We start from the raw sequence: 14,141 nt of genomic DNA, 5'->3' as shown, positions 1-14,141 counted from the left end.
CAACACCTCAACAACTTTTGTGTCCGGATTTTCACTTTTTGAAATATGACAACCTTACAATGTCTAGGCTATTTGGGGGAAACTCTTTTTTAATTCTCTCCCTCTTCCCTCCTGCTGTGTATAACATCCAGCCCAATGGAGAGTTTTGGAGAACTTGAAAGCCTGTGCTTGTTACTGTGTGGTGTTTTGACTGGTCCTATAAAGGCATTCAATGTCCAACTGTGGGAATTTTGATTCCCCCCCCCTTTCCTGGATCAACATAGCTTCCTTTGATTTTCATAGCAAACGAGGCTATGGGTAATGGCCAAAAGAACAAAAAAAGGTGAAAATTAATTCTATCACTCGGCAAAGATCTGTCTGGATCTACCTACACAATGTTGGAGTGAGGGGGAGAAAGGGAAAGGGCCCATAAGGAAACCAACAAGCTCCCTGCTGGATTTCTTCCAACTTAGTCAAATAACGCAGTCGCTCCTCAGTAGACTTCTAAACAGGGTAACTGAGGGGGCTGTCACATAAGGTAGGTGAGCCAGGACCTTCAATCACTGTACACAATCTGGAGTAGGTGTGTACTGGTTATGATCCAGTCTCTGTGATGGTCTCAGGGTTGAATAAGGGCAGGGATTCAGGGAGAGAGAAGAAGCTGCCCTCTGAACAAGCTCTGGATGCTCATACTAACTCAGTAGCATGGGCACTTGAGCAGCTCATAATATGAGCACCTATCCAGCCCAAGGAGATTGTGTTGCCCCACCTCTGACCTCCACTCAGAAGCCCTAGTGGGACCACAGTCTCCTCCTGCTTCATCAGAGCCAATGCCTGTTAAAGCAGGCTGGGGATTTTTAACTGAGACTGCTCTCCTGGCTGAAGGCAGATGCAGCTACTTAGGACACTGACGTCCACTTCTGAGGGCCTTCTGGCAGTTCCCTCACTGTGAGAAGTGAGGTTACAGGGAACCAGGCAGAGGGCCTTCTCAGTAGTGGCACCTGCCTTGTGGAATGCCCTCCCATCAGATGTCAAGGAAATAAACTACTATCTGACTTTTAGAAGACATCTGAAGGCAGCCCTGTTTAGGGAAGTTTTTAATGTTTGATGTTTTATTGTGTTTTTAATATTCTGTTGGGAGCCGCCTAGAGTGGCTGGGGAAACCCAGCCAGATGGGCGGGGTATAAATAATAATAAATCTTCATCATCATCATCTTCTTCTTCATCATCATCATCATCATTTAAGGCTCAGTCTGAGATTGGCTGGTGCTGAAACAACATTTGATCTGGGCTCTTCAGCTTAAGCCTTGCATGGAGCTGTCCAAGGTACCACGGAATATTGGCACTCGCCTCATCTCACTAGGACCTTCCCTAGGTTGGTACCTTCCAAATGCGTTGGACGACTGCACCACCCATGATCCCTGATCGCTGGTTGTTCTAACTGCGACTGATGGGAACTGTAGCTGAAAAGATCTGAAGGCACCAGGTTGGAAAAGGATGAACTAAACTTTGCTCTGCTTTGCCTCGCCTTGGTCTGGCTGCCTGAATCTGGACCTTTGCTTTGGGTCAGATCCCCTGTGCTGCTGAAGCCACTGCTTGCAACAGGAGAGTCTCTGCCAAACGAGTGCATCGGCTGTGTACAATGCAATGATGGAGCAACAAAACACAGAAGGTTTAGCACAGGAGTGGGGAATATTTTTCAATCCTGGAGCCACATTCCATATGCCAGCGTTAGGAGGCCAAAAAATGGGCAGAGCAATAGATGTGATACAGTAGGCTGCATACAAGCCATGTGCCTTGCAAAATCCATACCTCTCTGTCTAGGCAAGCAAGAGGCAATATCACAGTTCCAGGACATATTAAGAATATCTGCCTGTATGTATTTGTGTGTGTGTGTGTGTGTGTGTGTGTGTGTGTGTGTGTGTAAGGCTATTATCATGCAGCCTGCAATGGAGGATTTGTAGTGCCACATCACAATCCTGGGTTTAAACAAGGTTTGAGTAAAGTGAGAAGGGAAAGTCTCTGATGTGTTAGCTTTTATGTGTTAGCTTTTATGTGTTAGCTTTTTCTGCGTTAGCCTCTCTGTTGCACCCATCTCTGCTGTTTTATCTTTGTTAAAACTGGTTTCTTCCTTTCTTTGTTTAAGAAAACAACTCTCCTGTGTCTCGCCATCCCTGCTTTACTCAAACCTCTTCTGTTGTTTGAGTACAGTGAGAAGGAAGCTAAAAGGAAGGAAAAAAATAGATTGTTTTACGCTTCTCTCTCTTCCATTCCTCAATTGTCTAATGTCAGAGAAATAAAGGATGCGGGGCCTTCAAATATTCCATAGTACCTTCACACAATGTATTTCACTCCTGGTACCATGTGTTGTCTTCAACATGAAGTTCCAGATTCAACGTAGCAATTTAGAAGAAATGTTTTATTAGCAAGCAAACACCCATACATGCACATACAGCACCCATCAACTGAACCCATCTTCTCCAACTGAAGAAACTAACTGGCAGGCTACAGTTACAGCAACATATATTAGAATGGGTTGTGTGGGCGCGGAGGCGGTTGCAGAATAGATGAGAGCAGGCCCAGGGGTGATCTGTGTGCAACGGAGAGTTGAGAAAAGTAAGGAGGAGGAGGAAAAACGGGGAATGGAAGTGAAAATGAGGAGTGCAAAGGGGATGATGAAAGGCTGGGAGTAGGAGGCATGGGAACGGGATTGAAGATGAAAGCAGGGATGTGAAAGGGTCTGAAGAGGGGATGGCAGCTTCATAAGTGGGCAGAAGGTCTAAAGCAGGATTCAGCAAACTTTTTCTGCAGGGGGCCAGTCCATTGTCCCTCAGACCTCGTGGGGGGCCAGACTATATTTTGAAGAAGAAAAAAATGAACGAATTCCTATGCCCCACAAATAACCCAGAGATGCATTTTCGATAAAAGGACACATTCTACTCATGTAAAAACACACTGATTCCCAGACCGTCTGCGGGCTGGATTGAGAAGGCGATTGGGCCAGATCCGGCCCCCGGGCCTTAGTTTGCCTACCCATGGTCTAAAGCAGTGGTTCTCAACCTGTGGGTCCCCAGATGTTGTTAGACTACAACTCCCATCATCCCTGAGCTCTGGCCTTGCTAGCTAGGGATGATGGGAGTTGTAGTTCAACAACATCTGGGGACCCACCAAGTTAAGAAAGGCTGATCTAAAGGTTGCTTGGTAGTTGCAGTTCATTGGGGGGACGGGACGGATGAACATGCAGGATGTTACCAGGGGTGTGGTTTGTGTGCAGGGGGGTGTTCCACAAAAAGAGCAGGTGAAGGCATGGACACAGGGATGAACGGGTGCAAAATGGAGCTGCAGAACAGAAGAAGGTGAAAAGCAAGCTTGGTGGCATAGCCATTAGGGTCACAATAGCTAGTCTTATCCTCCATGAATTTGCCTAATCCAAGCTGGTGGCCATCACTGCCTCAAAGGGTGGCTTGTGGGGCTTGGGGTGAGAAGGGCCACTGAGGGGTGTGTCATGGGAACTGGTGTGGCCTAGGGAGAGTCTTGAGGACCAGATGGAAAGACCTGGAAGCTTTATTTGGCCCTGGGACCCTTGGTTCCTCACCCTTTGTTTAGCATGCCTCTGGAGGGTCTCCATACATCCTTACACTTCTGGTGGGTCTGCATTTGGGATTGGTGGGTCACAGCTTTGCAGGCTGTGAGAACATCAGAGGCGAGATTGCACCCTGCCTCTGAGACATACCTTCAAACAGGACCCAGGAGACGAGGAGAGTTTTGTAGAAGCACTTCATGCTGTTATTACTTTGCAATGGTTGGTCTAAGGAAAAGAAGAAGAAGAAGAAGAAGCAGGTTTAAATCAATGGCATAAGAACAACTGCATCTGCTTTCTGTAATATTTATCTATTCGGCCCCTTTACCTAGAGTAAGGTAAAGGGACCCCTGACCATTAGGTCCAGTTGTGGCCGACTCTGGGGTTGCGGCGCTCATCTCGCTTTATTGGCCAAGGGAGCCAGCATACAGCTTCCGGGTCATGTGGCCAGCATGACTAAGCCGCTTCTGGCGAACCAGAGCAGCGCACGGAAATGCCGTTTACCTTCCTGCCGGAGCAGTACCTATTTATCTACTTGCACTTTGACGCGCTTTCGAACTGCTAGGTTGGCAGGAGCAGGGACCGAGCAACGGGAGCTCACCCTGTCGCGGGGATTCGAACCGCCGACCTTCTGATCGGCAAGCCCTAGGCTCTGTGGTTTAACCCACAGCGCCATGGCCGGCTGCAAAAGTGGGCTCCTGCACCTTTAATAGTAGTGCAGCTTGAATGGCAAGTTGTTAAAGGTGTAGTAGCCCCATCTGCACCAGCATCTATGGCCATCCCCTCTGTTCCCTGGGTGGTGTACAAGATAAAAGCCAATTCGACATCACCATTTCAGTAAAACAGGAAAGCACTCCAGCAACAAACGAAAACCAATCAGCCACCACAAAGCAAAGCAGAACATTCCAAAGTAGAGATAAGGAATTGAACAACAAAAGAAATCACAGCAATAATCAATAATGCAAACAAAGAAAGGAAAAAAATACACAGCTAAAATGGCAACGGGAAACCTGCAGCAGCAACCAGCAGAGATTAACACCATCATCACCATCGTTGTGAAGTTGCCATTCACCATAAGATTCCAGGTTACAACAATGTCAATCAAAACAATTACAAATAGTTTTTTAAAAAATGTATTTTTATTAAAGATTTTCTTGATTTACAAAGGTACGTGTCATGTCTCTCTCTTGTATTTTTTTCTTCCATGTAACATTTTTATTTTTATTTTTTATTACAAATCGGTTTCATTTGTTGAGACATTAGGAAGAATGGGGGAAAGCAGCCAGAAACATCATAACCAGACACTGGAGAGACCTGTCAGGAATAAGCATGGACCAATGGTACCAAATAGTGTGGGAAACAGCCTTACTAGAAAAATTAACCAATAAACTGAAACTGACAAGGGGACAAATAGAAGAAGACGCCTTCACCCCGGTATGGCTCCCCTTTATCACATACACAGCCCAACAAGACAATGACAAATATCCACCAACAGCATACAAATCAATATGGCTAACCTGATCCTAAACACCCACCCACCCCACTCACACATGAAAACAATTACAAATAGTTTTCGGAGATCTTTATAGATTTATGGTGTATACAGCTTTCAAGCCTAATTTGCACAGGAAACCTGGCAGAGAAGTTACACAAACGAAAAACCCGCAAAAAGCCAGGCAGATTTTCTGCAACTTGGTTCAGTTTTACTTCATATGAGCTAAAAAAAGGAAAACGGATAGAGACCACCTCCTTCCCACCGGGATTTATGCAACGATGTTTTTATTTAACAGGGGGAATGGTTTGCATCTTAAAAACAATTTGTTTGGCAAGACGTAGCACTCTTGCGGAGAAGGGTATTCATTGTTTGTTCACTCTGAAAATAATAAAATCATTTTTCTAAAACGGTTTAAAACCAATTGAGATGAGTTAGAGAGCCAGTGGGATATAGCACTGGACTACTGACACCTGGGAGAGAAGGGTTCAAATGCCCACTTGACCGTGAAGCATGCTGGGTGACCTTGGGCCAGTCATGCTCTCTCAGCCTAACCCACATTGCAGGCTTGCTGTGAGGGGAAAATGGAGATGGTCTTTCAGCTACGCCCCCTTGATCTCCTTGGGGAAAAGATGGGATGGAAATTTAATAATCAATTATAAATTAAAACAATTCACCTCCAAGAAATAGGACTTGAACCCATGGCTTCAGGTTACAAGAAAGGAAGTTCTGACTCAACATCAGGAAGAGCTTTCTGACAGTAAGAGCCAGTGGGGTGTAGTGGTTAAGAGCGGTGGACTCGTAATCTGGTGAATCGGGTTCGATTCCCCGCTCCTCCACATGCAGCTGCTGGGTGACCTTGGGCTAGTCACACTTCTCCGAAGTCTCTCAGCCTCACTCACCTCACAGAGTGTTTGTTGTGGGGAGGAAGGAAGAGGAGATTGTTAGCCGCTTTGAGACTCCTTTGGGTAGTGATAAAGCAGGATATCAAATCCAAACTCTTCTTCTACTCTGCTTGGGACTCCCTTGGGAGGTTGCGAACTCTCCTTCCTTGGAGATTTATAAGTGGAGGTTGGATGGCCAATCTGCCACGGATGATTCTGTTGCGATTCCTGCATTGCAGGGGGTTGGACTAGATAACCCCTGGGGTCCCTTCCATGTCTACAATTCTATGATTCTATGGCAGGTGGCACTGTGGGTTAAACCACAGAGCCTAGGGCTTGCCGATCAGAAGGTTGGCGGTTCGAATCCCCGCAACGGGGTGAGCTCCCGTTGCTCTGTCCCTGCTCCTGCCAACCTAGCAGTTCGAAAGCACGTCAAAGTGCAAGTAGATAAATAGGTACCGCTCCGGCGGGAAGGTAAACGGCGTTTCCGTGCGCTGCTCTGGTTCGCTAGAAACGGCTTAGTCATGCTGGCCACATGACCCGGAAGCTGTACGCCGGATCCCTCAGCCAGTAAAGCGAGATGAGCGCCGCAACCCCAGAGTCGGTCACGACTGGACCTAATGGTCAGGGGTCCCTTTACCTTTGTGGTTCTAGGGTGAACACACATGCAACCAGACACACATCTGTCAGGGGTTAAAGGCCAGGGCTTTTAGCATTTGACAGAAGCCATGCAGTGAAAGAGCCAGGCACATCTCTGTGGGGAGGGAATCCCACTGCTCAGGGGCTGCTGAGAGAATCCCCTCTCCCAGGCCACCACTTCTAAGGTTGGTGGAATAACCAAGAGGGCTCCCGTCTGTCAATCTTAATACAGTGGTGCCCCACAAGACGAATGCCTCGCAAGACGGAAAACCCGCTAGACGAAAGGGTTTTCCGTTTTTCAATGCGCTTCGCAGGACGAATTTCCCTATGGGTTTGCTTCGCAAGACAAAAATGTCTTGCGAGTCTTGAGATTTTTTTTCACTCCCCCCTTTTTCTAAGCCGCTAAGCCTTTAATAGCCGCTAAACCGCTAATAGCGCTAATCCGCTAATAGGGTTGCTTCGCAAGACGAAAAAACCACTAGACGAAGATACTCGCGGAACGGATTAATTTCGTCTTGCGAGGCACCACTGTACCTGAGGGGGGTGTATGGAAGGAGATGGTCTTTCAGATATTTGGGGGTTTACGTTGCTTGAATAATTTAACGTGCCACGTGTGACACACTTTGGACCGTTCAGGGTGGCCTTCCACTAATGTGTAGGCCAGGGGTAAGGAAGCCATGACTCTCCAGATATAGTTGGCATGCAAGTCCCATCACCCTTGACCAGAACTGGGCTTGGGGTCAGGCTGCTACCTGGTCTCAAATGACAGTGGTGATGGCAAAGGAAGGCTGAGAACCAACCTGTGCAAATGTCCGATGTTGGCTGTGGACGCTGAGCATGCACGCAAATATCTTTTTTTTAAGTTCTTCCAGGCATTTTAATTGTGACTTTTTATCTCCAGCTTCTATGCTATTCTGCCATCTGCTGTTTTGGATTGCAACAAATGGGACCTGTAGCAAAAATGTTGGAGTGTGGAGTGTTCCTTCTTATGGTTTATCTATTTTTATCTTTTAAAAAATGTACAATCTGCCTAATTTTTCTCAGAAGAAACCGAAGGCAGCTAACAATTTAAAGCCACAACAAGACTCCACCCCCAATTTTCCTTATTGCGCGGGCACTGAACAGATACAAGTCTTATTAGGCTGCTCTGGATCCTATTTTGTCCTTCTGCAAACCTCGAGGTTTCCCAAGCCCTGCTGAAACTTCCTTCTTGCGCATGGATGGGTGCTGCTTTGGTTACCAAAGGGAACTGCATGCACAGGCTGAGCAATAATAACAAGAGGAACAATTGCTGTTTTATTGTACATAGCTGGGAGTACTTATTCTTCTATTTATTATAAAGCCCCAACACCACGTAACGGTTGGGTGCAAACACTTAAAATATAATGGCTAAATAAAAGGCACCCTGGTACCATTTTTTTGGCTGAAGAATGGGATTAAAAATGCTTTAGAAGATGAGTAAATAAATAAATAAATCAGTCCCCCTGCTTGCTTTGCTCTGACGTTCCAGCAGAGGGCAGAGACACTTTATATGTTTTGCTCCTGCACGTTTCTGTGGTGTCTAAACAGAGGCATCAAATGTATTTTGGTTACAGCAGGCCTGTATTGAACACACCAACTTTGGGCTTCTAGCCTTGCCAACTTTCTTCCCCTCCTGCTTTGGAAAGCTCCTGTGTGACAGGCAGAAATCCAGCAGTGGAGCTTTTCTCAGCATGCAGCTGGTGAAATAGAATCATAGAAACTTACGAGTTGGAAAGGGACCCAAATGTCATCTAGCCCAACCCCCTGCAATGCAGGAATCTCAGCTAAAACATCCACCGTGACGGATGGACATCCAACCTCTGCTTAAAAACCTCCGAGGAAGGAGAGTCTGCTACCTCTCGTCTGTTCCACTGAAACGGTAGGGAGAAAGCTTTACCAGTTGAATTTCTGCATGTAGCTATTCAAACAATGGTCAGTGGCAACTACTGGGTTGCCCAAGTAAGCCCTGCTAGCTTTTTTGGGTTTGCAAGCTATCAGAGCTTATGATTGCAATCTACATTTCCAGAGAGCGGATCATCGATACAGGGTCGTTGACCCAGAGGTAGCTGGGAAATATTCCCATAGAATTAGTTGAATTTTATTATTCCGGTCACAGGCCAGTTCCAGCCCACATACAATATCAAGGAAGTAATATAACACGATAGGGATACATTTGAATTTGCAATTAGGTATAAGAGGGACAATACAGATATAGCAACAGTTTAAAATATATATAAATTAAAACTTAGTTACTAACATATAACCTAAAATTTAAAACCTTAATCATTATGATGGCACAGCTTGTTCCTTAAGTTTTATGGCAATCACACAGAATTTGGCTACCCTTAACGTGATCTGAGGATCCTTGTCCTCTACCAGGGTTTTTAGACATTAAAGTTTGGATTCATTTGGAGATTATTCCCATAGAATTGTTTTTTTAAAAAAATAATATTTATTAGTAGTTTCAAAGTTATAAAGAAAAAAGAAAAATTAAAAACAACACTGTAGTACATAGAAGGGGGAAAAAAGAAACACAATACAACAACAAAAAAAGAAAAATGGAAAACACAAGAACAAAGAAAACAACATAGATCCCAAATTACATATCTAAAGCTTCCATTTGCTTGTTTCATTGACCTCCTCACACCTCCCTTTTTGTATTCTAGTTTAATTAATTATTTCAGCAAATTCTTTCCATCTTTCTCATTTTTTGTTAAAAAAATTATCTTGACAATTTAACTTTATAATTAGCTCAGCAAATCCTTACCATCTTTCCCCATATTCTGTCATTCAAATTGCCTTAATTTATTTAACCTTATCTTACCCTCAAATACCTTAAAGCTTAAATCTTAGTTTTCATATATACATAACTCCTGATATCATTTCTGCTAGAGTCATATAGTTTCATTCCAACATTTTCCCTAATATTCATTAATTTTTAGCCAATTCCCTAAATAAAAAATTTCCTTTATAAATTTTCTTCCAATCTTCATCCAACGTCTCATCTTCCTGGTCTCGGGTCATGTCAGTCCTTACTGTCCAATCCATCTAGTCCATCAACCTGGAAGCCTTATGTCCGAGTATTCCCATAGAATTGGAAGGGACCCTGAGGGTCATCTAGTCCAAGCCTCTGCAATGCAGGAATATGCAGCACCATGCCCTAACCAACTGGCCATTGATTGATTGATTAATACCCCACCTTTCCTTCAAGAAGCTCAAGGTGGTCCTCCTGCTCCCCATCTCACCCTCACAACAATCCTTTTTTAAAAAAAAAATATTTATTGAGATTATACAAAAAATTACACATAAAGAAAAAACAAACAAAAACTAACAAACACAAGCTAACAAGAAAATTGACAAAAAGGCAACCTAGAAAGAAGGAAAAAAAGGAAATAGGGGAAAAAAAGGATTTTAAAAAAGGATAAATCCATTTTTCAGCATCTTTGATCTCATTTGCTTATTTCCTTGACCTCCTCACACCTCCCCTTTTGTATTCCCGTTTTCCAAGTCTTTCCAGCAAATCCTTACCCTCTTTCATTTGACTTTGCTCTATACTTAACTTATTATAACTATACATTCTCATCCATATAACTATCTATATTTACCTATTCTTATTAACCTTATTACCAAAACCACTTCTTTTCCGTCCAACATCATTTTAACATTCATTAATTTTACAGTATTTCTGCAGATAGTCTTTAAATTTCTTCCAATCTTCCTCCACCATCTCTTCTTCCTGGTCCCGGATTTTGCCAGTCATTTCCACCAGTTCCATATAGTCCATCACCTTCATCTGCCATTCTTCCAGAGTGGGTAGATCTTGTGTCTTCCAGTACTTTGCAATAAGTATTCTTGCTGCCACAACAATCCTGTGAGGAAGGTGAGGCAGAAAGACAGGGACTGGCTCAAGGTCACCAGTGAGCTTCATGGCAGAGTGGGGACGAGAACCCTGGCCGTAGTCCAACCCTCTAACCACTACACCACACCGGTTATTATTTGCAGGCAACTCTGCCTGTCACTTCTTCCCTCAAACGGCCAGTGAGCCAATCAGGAACTGAAGCATGACAGGGGCAGCTTTAATTAGCCCACCCACTGAATGGTCTTTTTTTGTCACACAGCCTACCAGAACTGAAATTCTTGCAAGAAAAAGAGAGAGAAAGCAGATCTCAATTCATTCTGCATTTTAACATTGCTCTGGGTAAAGAACTGCAGCTTACTCCCAAATACTTGGGGTTAGGACTGCAGCCTAAACTGGTGAGCTTTCTCCCTGTTAAAATCCATGGGACTAACTGGTCTCATTGGTTTCAATGAGAACTTAAGTTCAACTCGTTTGGATCCACCTATTTGCACAGTTATTTTCCACATGCTGGTAAGCATGATCCACTTCTCTGAGCAGCAAGATGTTCCAGGGACACAGGTTTGATTACCCAGGTTTGATTTCCTTCGGAAGGAGGTCACTGGACGTTCACCGGCATTTTGTAACATTTGCCTTGATTTACGTATCGTGCAGCAAAGGTGAAAGGTGTCATCGAAACAGTCCAGCAGAGAGGCAAATAGTTTCTATCCAAATGTGATTTTGGTTTTAAATGCAGTGTAAGGAGTCTCTATGGGAGTATATTGTATTTAAAAATGGGGTATGAGAGTTTTTAGGGGGCTAAACAGGTTGTAATAGCTGGGATAGAAGGCTTGTTGGTTTTTGAATGTCTTATGTAGATTTTTTTCAATTTTGTTGTTCTGTATGGGACAATGACAATAAAGATTATTATATCGTATCGTATCGTAAAGTCAACTAAGGCTGGAGCAGATCTGGAGGGAGACAGCCAGCACCCTAAGAGGCTTAGAGAGCTCAAACCCATCTCCTAGGTCTGCCTCAGGGATGGGGAAGCCCTTTCACTCTGAAGTGGGGCAGCTGCATTCCCTCATAGGCCACATTCATTACACATTTCAAGTGCTGTGATAGCACATGACATGGCCATGGCTTCCCCCAGAGAATCCCAGGAACTGTAGTTGGTTAAGGGTGCTGAGAGCTGTTAGGAGGCCCCTCTATTCCCTTCCCAGAGCTACAATTCCCAGAATGGTTTCTAACCATTGATTCCTCCTCACAGGGAACATTGACTACATTTGCCCCCTTCCTCTCCTGTTTCCCTGTGCCTGTTCTAGATTGTAAGCCCCTCGGGGCAGGGACCTGTTCTTTGTAAAGCACCATGTACACCAGGCCTGGGGTCCCATTGTGGCCCTCCAGGACTCTCTATGCGGCCCCAGGGGCTCTTTTAGGCCACACCCATCTCCCCAGGCCCGCACCCCTCAACCTATCTTGCTGCACGCTCTCTTTCTGCGTTTCTTGCCTGGTGCCCTTGTACTGTGTACTCTTGGCTTGCCTAGAGGGCGAGAGGTGTCTGTGTACAAAGGTAAGAAGCGCATCCTGGAAGCTCCACCCACTTCTGCCTCTGGCCCCACCCACCAGGGGAAAATGGCCCCTGGGATGTTCGCCACAAGGGAATACGGCCCTTTGTTTCCCTACCCCGGTGTATATAGGTGGCAGCATAAATGAATGAATGAATGAATGCATGCATGTCTTGACTTCCTTCCAGAGGGCCTTCTTGGTAGTGGCGCCCACCCTGTGGAACGGCCTCCCATCAGATGTCAAGGAAATGAACAACTATCTGACTTTTAGAAGACATCTGGAGGCAGCCCTGTTTAGGGAAGTTTTTGACGTTTTATGTTTTATCGTGTTTTTAATACCGTGGTACCTCTGGTTGTGAATGGGATCCGTTCCGAAGGCCTGTTCGCAACATGAAAAGAGCGCAACCCGCAGCGGCACGTTATTTTGCGCTTCTGCGCATGCGCGAGCGACGAAACCCGAAAGTAACCCTTTCCGGTACTTCTGGGTCGCCGCGGGACGTAATCTGAAAAAACGTAACATGAAGTGGACGTAACATGAGGTATGACTGTATTCTGTTGGGAGCTGCCCAAAGTGGCTGGGGAAACACAACCAGATGGGTGGGGTATGCATAAATATTATATTATATTATATTATATTATATTATATTATATTATATTATATTATATTATATTATATTATATTATATTATATTATATTATATTATATTATATTATATTATATTACAAGCATCAACATCATCACTGGCTAACTAGGGTTTTCCAAAATAGCCACCCGCCTTCCAGGTGAGTCTCCAACCAATTCCTGGTCATTGTCAGACATTTTAGTTCCCATGGAAACACATCCTTGGGTGTGGGTGGGAGCTAATAACACTCTTTCGTCATGTCCAGGTATTGCCTCTGCATATTTCCACACGGGTAGCCCTGCTCAAAGAAATCTAATTGCTCAGGGAATGCATAACAATACAGAGAGTTATGGCATAAAATCTCAGGAATTCTGCTTGTAGGGTATGGGTTCTTCTTGGTGCAGAATCTAACGACTTTTGATTTACATTCAATCTTTATTACTGCTACAAGGGTCCTCTGTATTTCCAGGCAGACTCAGCAAGAATATCATATGCATAATCCGCCCCTCCGCCCCCACTTGTGAGTCGTCTCAGGAAATGTTGCCAGTCGTCCCAGGAAATAATAAAATAAGTGAAATGTTATGCCTGGAACAACTGATTACTAATCCTCAACGTGCCAAAAAGCACCTGCATTTAATAGATTCTTGGGAAATTACACTTATAAACCCAACTGTCGCCAGGAACATAGGCAGCATGGTTGTTATCGAAAAGTACGATTTATTTTATTTTCTACCCAAATCAGCCAGTAAGTTGCTCCATAACAGGCACATTCAAGTTCCATGCAGAAAGCAATTGCATTTTTCAACTTTAGAAAGTGTTAAGTTTCTAGTCCTTATTGTTCCAGGAGGAGCAAAGGCCTGTTTTAAAATCTGTCAATCTTAGAAGACAAAGGAGCTGCCGCTGGGTTGCTTCTAGCTCTCTGGCCAGAACAACAGCTACAGCAGAGAGCTGAATTTAGGAGATGTTGTTGGTGAAGCACCCCCACACTCCTCACTTATGAGAAAGGAAAAGCAAATGAATTTGCAAGCATAGCAGCATGGTGTGGAAAGATAAAATGTCAACCAGTAACACATGCAAGAGAAGAACACTCACAAAGGGATCATAGCTGAAATTGTTTTCATCCCACCCTCCTTGTACTGACGGAAAATCTTAAGCCTGTGAGAAAATATGACTCACTCAAGGGAGTTCAGATGTTCTGCAGTGGAGCTGAGGACCTTCAGAGCTACAGTTCTTCGCTTCCAACAAGTTTCAGGTTGTCCGCACTGAATAGAGAAACATTGCCATGTTAGTAGGGCTTTTGACATTTCCGTCAAACTATTTCCCCCCCCCTAAATTAATTGAAGAGATTTTCAGACCCCTATTCCTAAAACCTATGTAAACCCGTCAAATGTTCCATCCTAGCAAGATGGAAACGGCTCTCTCAATTGGTCACTAGCCAGCAACCAATCAGCTTGTTTCCCCGGTTGCACAGGTAGGCTGTTGCTGTGACACCAGCAGCCAGTAGACCAATCCGGTTCTTC

General features: G+C 44.5%; 1 protein-coding gene across 9 annotated transcripts in view; it reads right to left on the bottom strand.

Annotated features, from left to right (window-relative positions):
• Positions 1-14,141, bottom strand: part of MAG (myelin associated glycoprotein) — a 76,240-nt gene that overhangs the window by 22,068 nt on the left and 40,031 nt on the right. For 5 of the 9 annotated variants that reach the window (XM_082231636.1, XM_082231638.1, XM_082231635.1 and 2 more), the window contains 2 exons: positions 13,798-13,883; positions 3,713-3,787 (listed from right to left, as the gene is read on the bottom strand). In XM_082231636.1, the coding sequence (XP_082087762.1) occupies positions 3,713-3,761 (49 nt within the window). In that variant the 5' untranslated portion in view covers positions 3,762-3,787; positions 13,798-13,883. The remainder of the gene's footprint in view (positions 1-3,712; positions 3,788-13,797; positions 13,884-14,141) is intronic. The other 4 variants (XM_082231632.1, XM_082231639.1, XM_082231633.1 and 1 more) reach the window with 1 other exon arrangement.

This window comes from Podarcis vaucheri, assembly GCF_965113315.1.
Source record: "Podarcis vaucheri genome assembly, chromosome: 7".
NCBI classification, from domain to species: domain Eukaryota; kingdom Metazoa; phylum Chordata; class Lepidosauria; order Squamata; family Lacertidae; genus Podarcis; species Podarcis vaucheri.
This window is presented reverse-complemented; position numbering and strand designations above follow the sequence as displayed.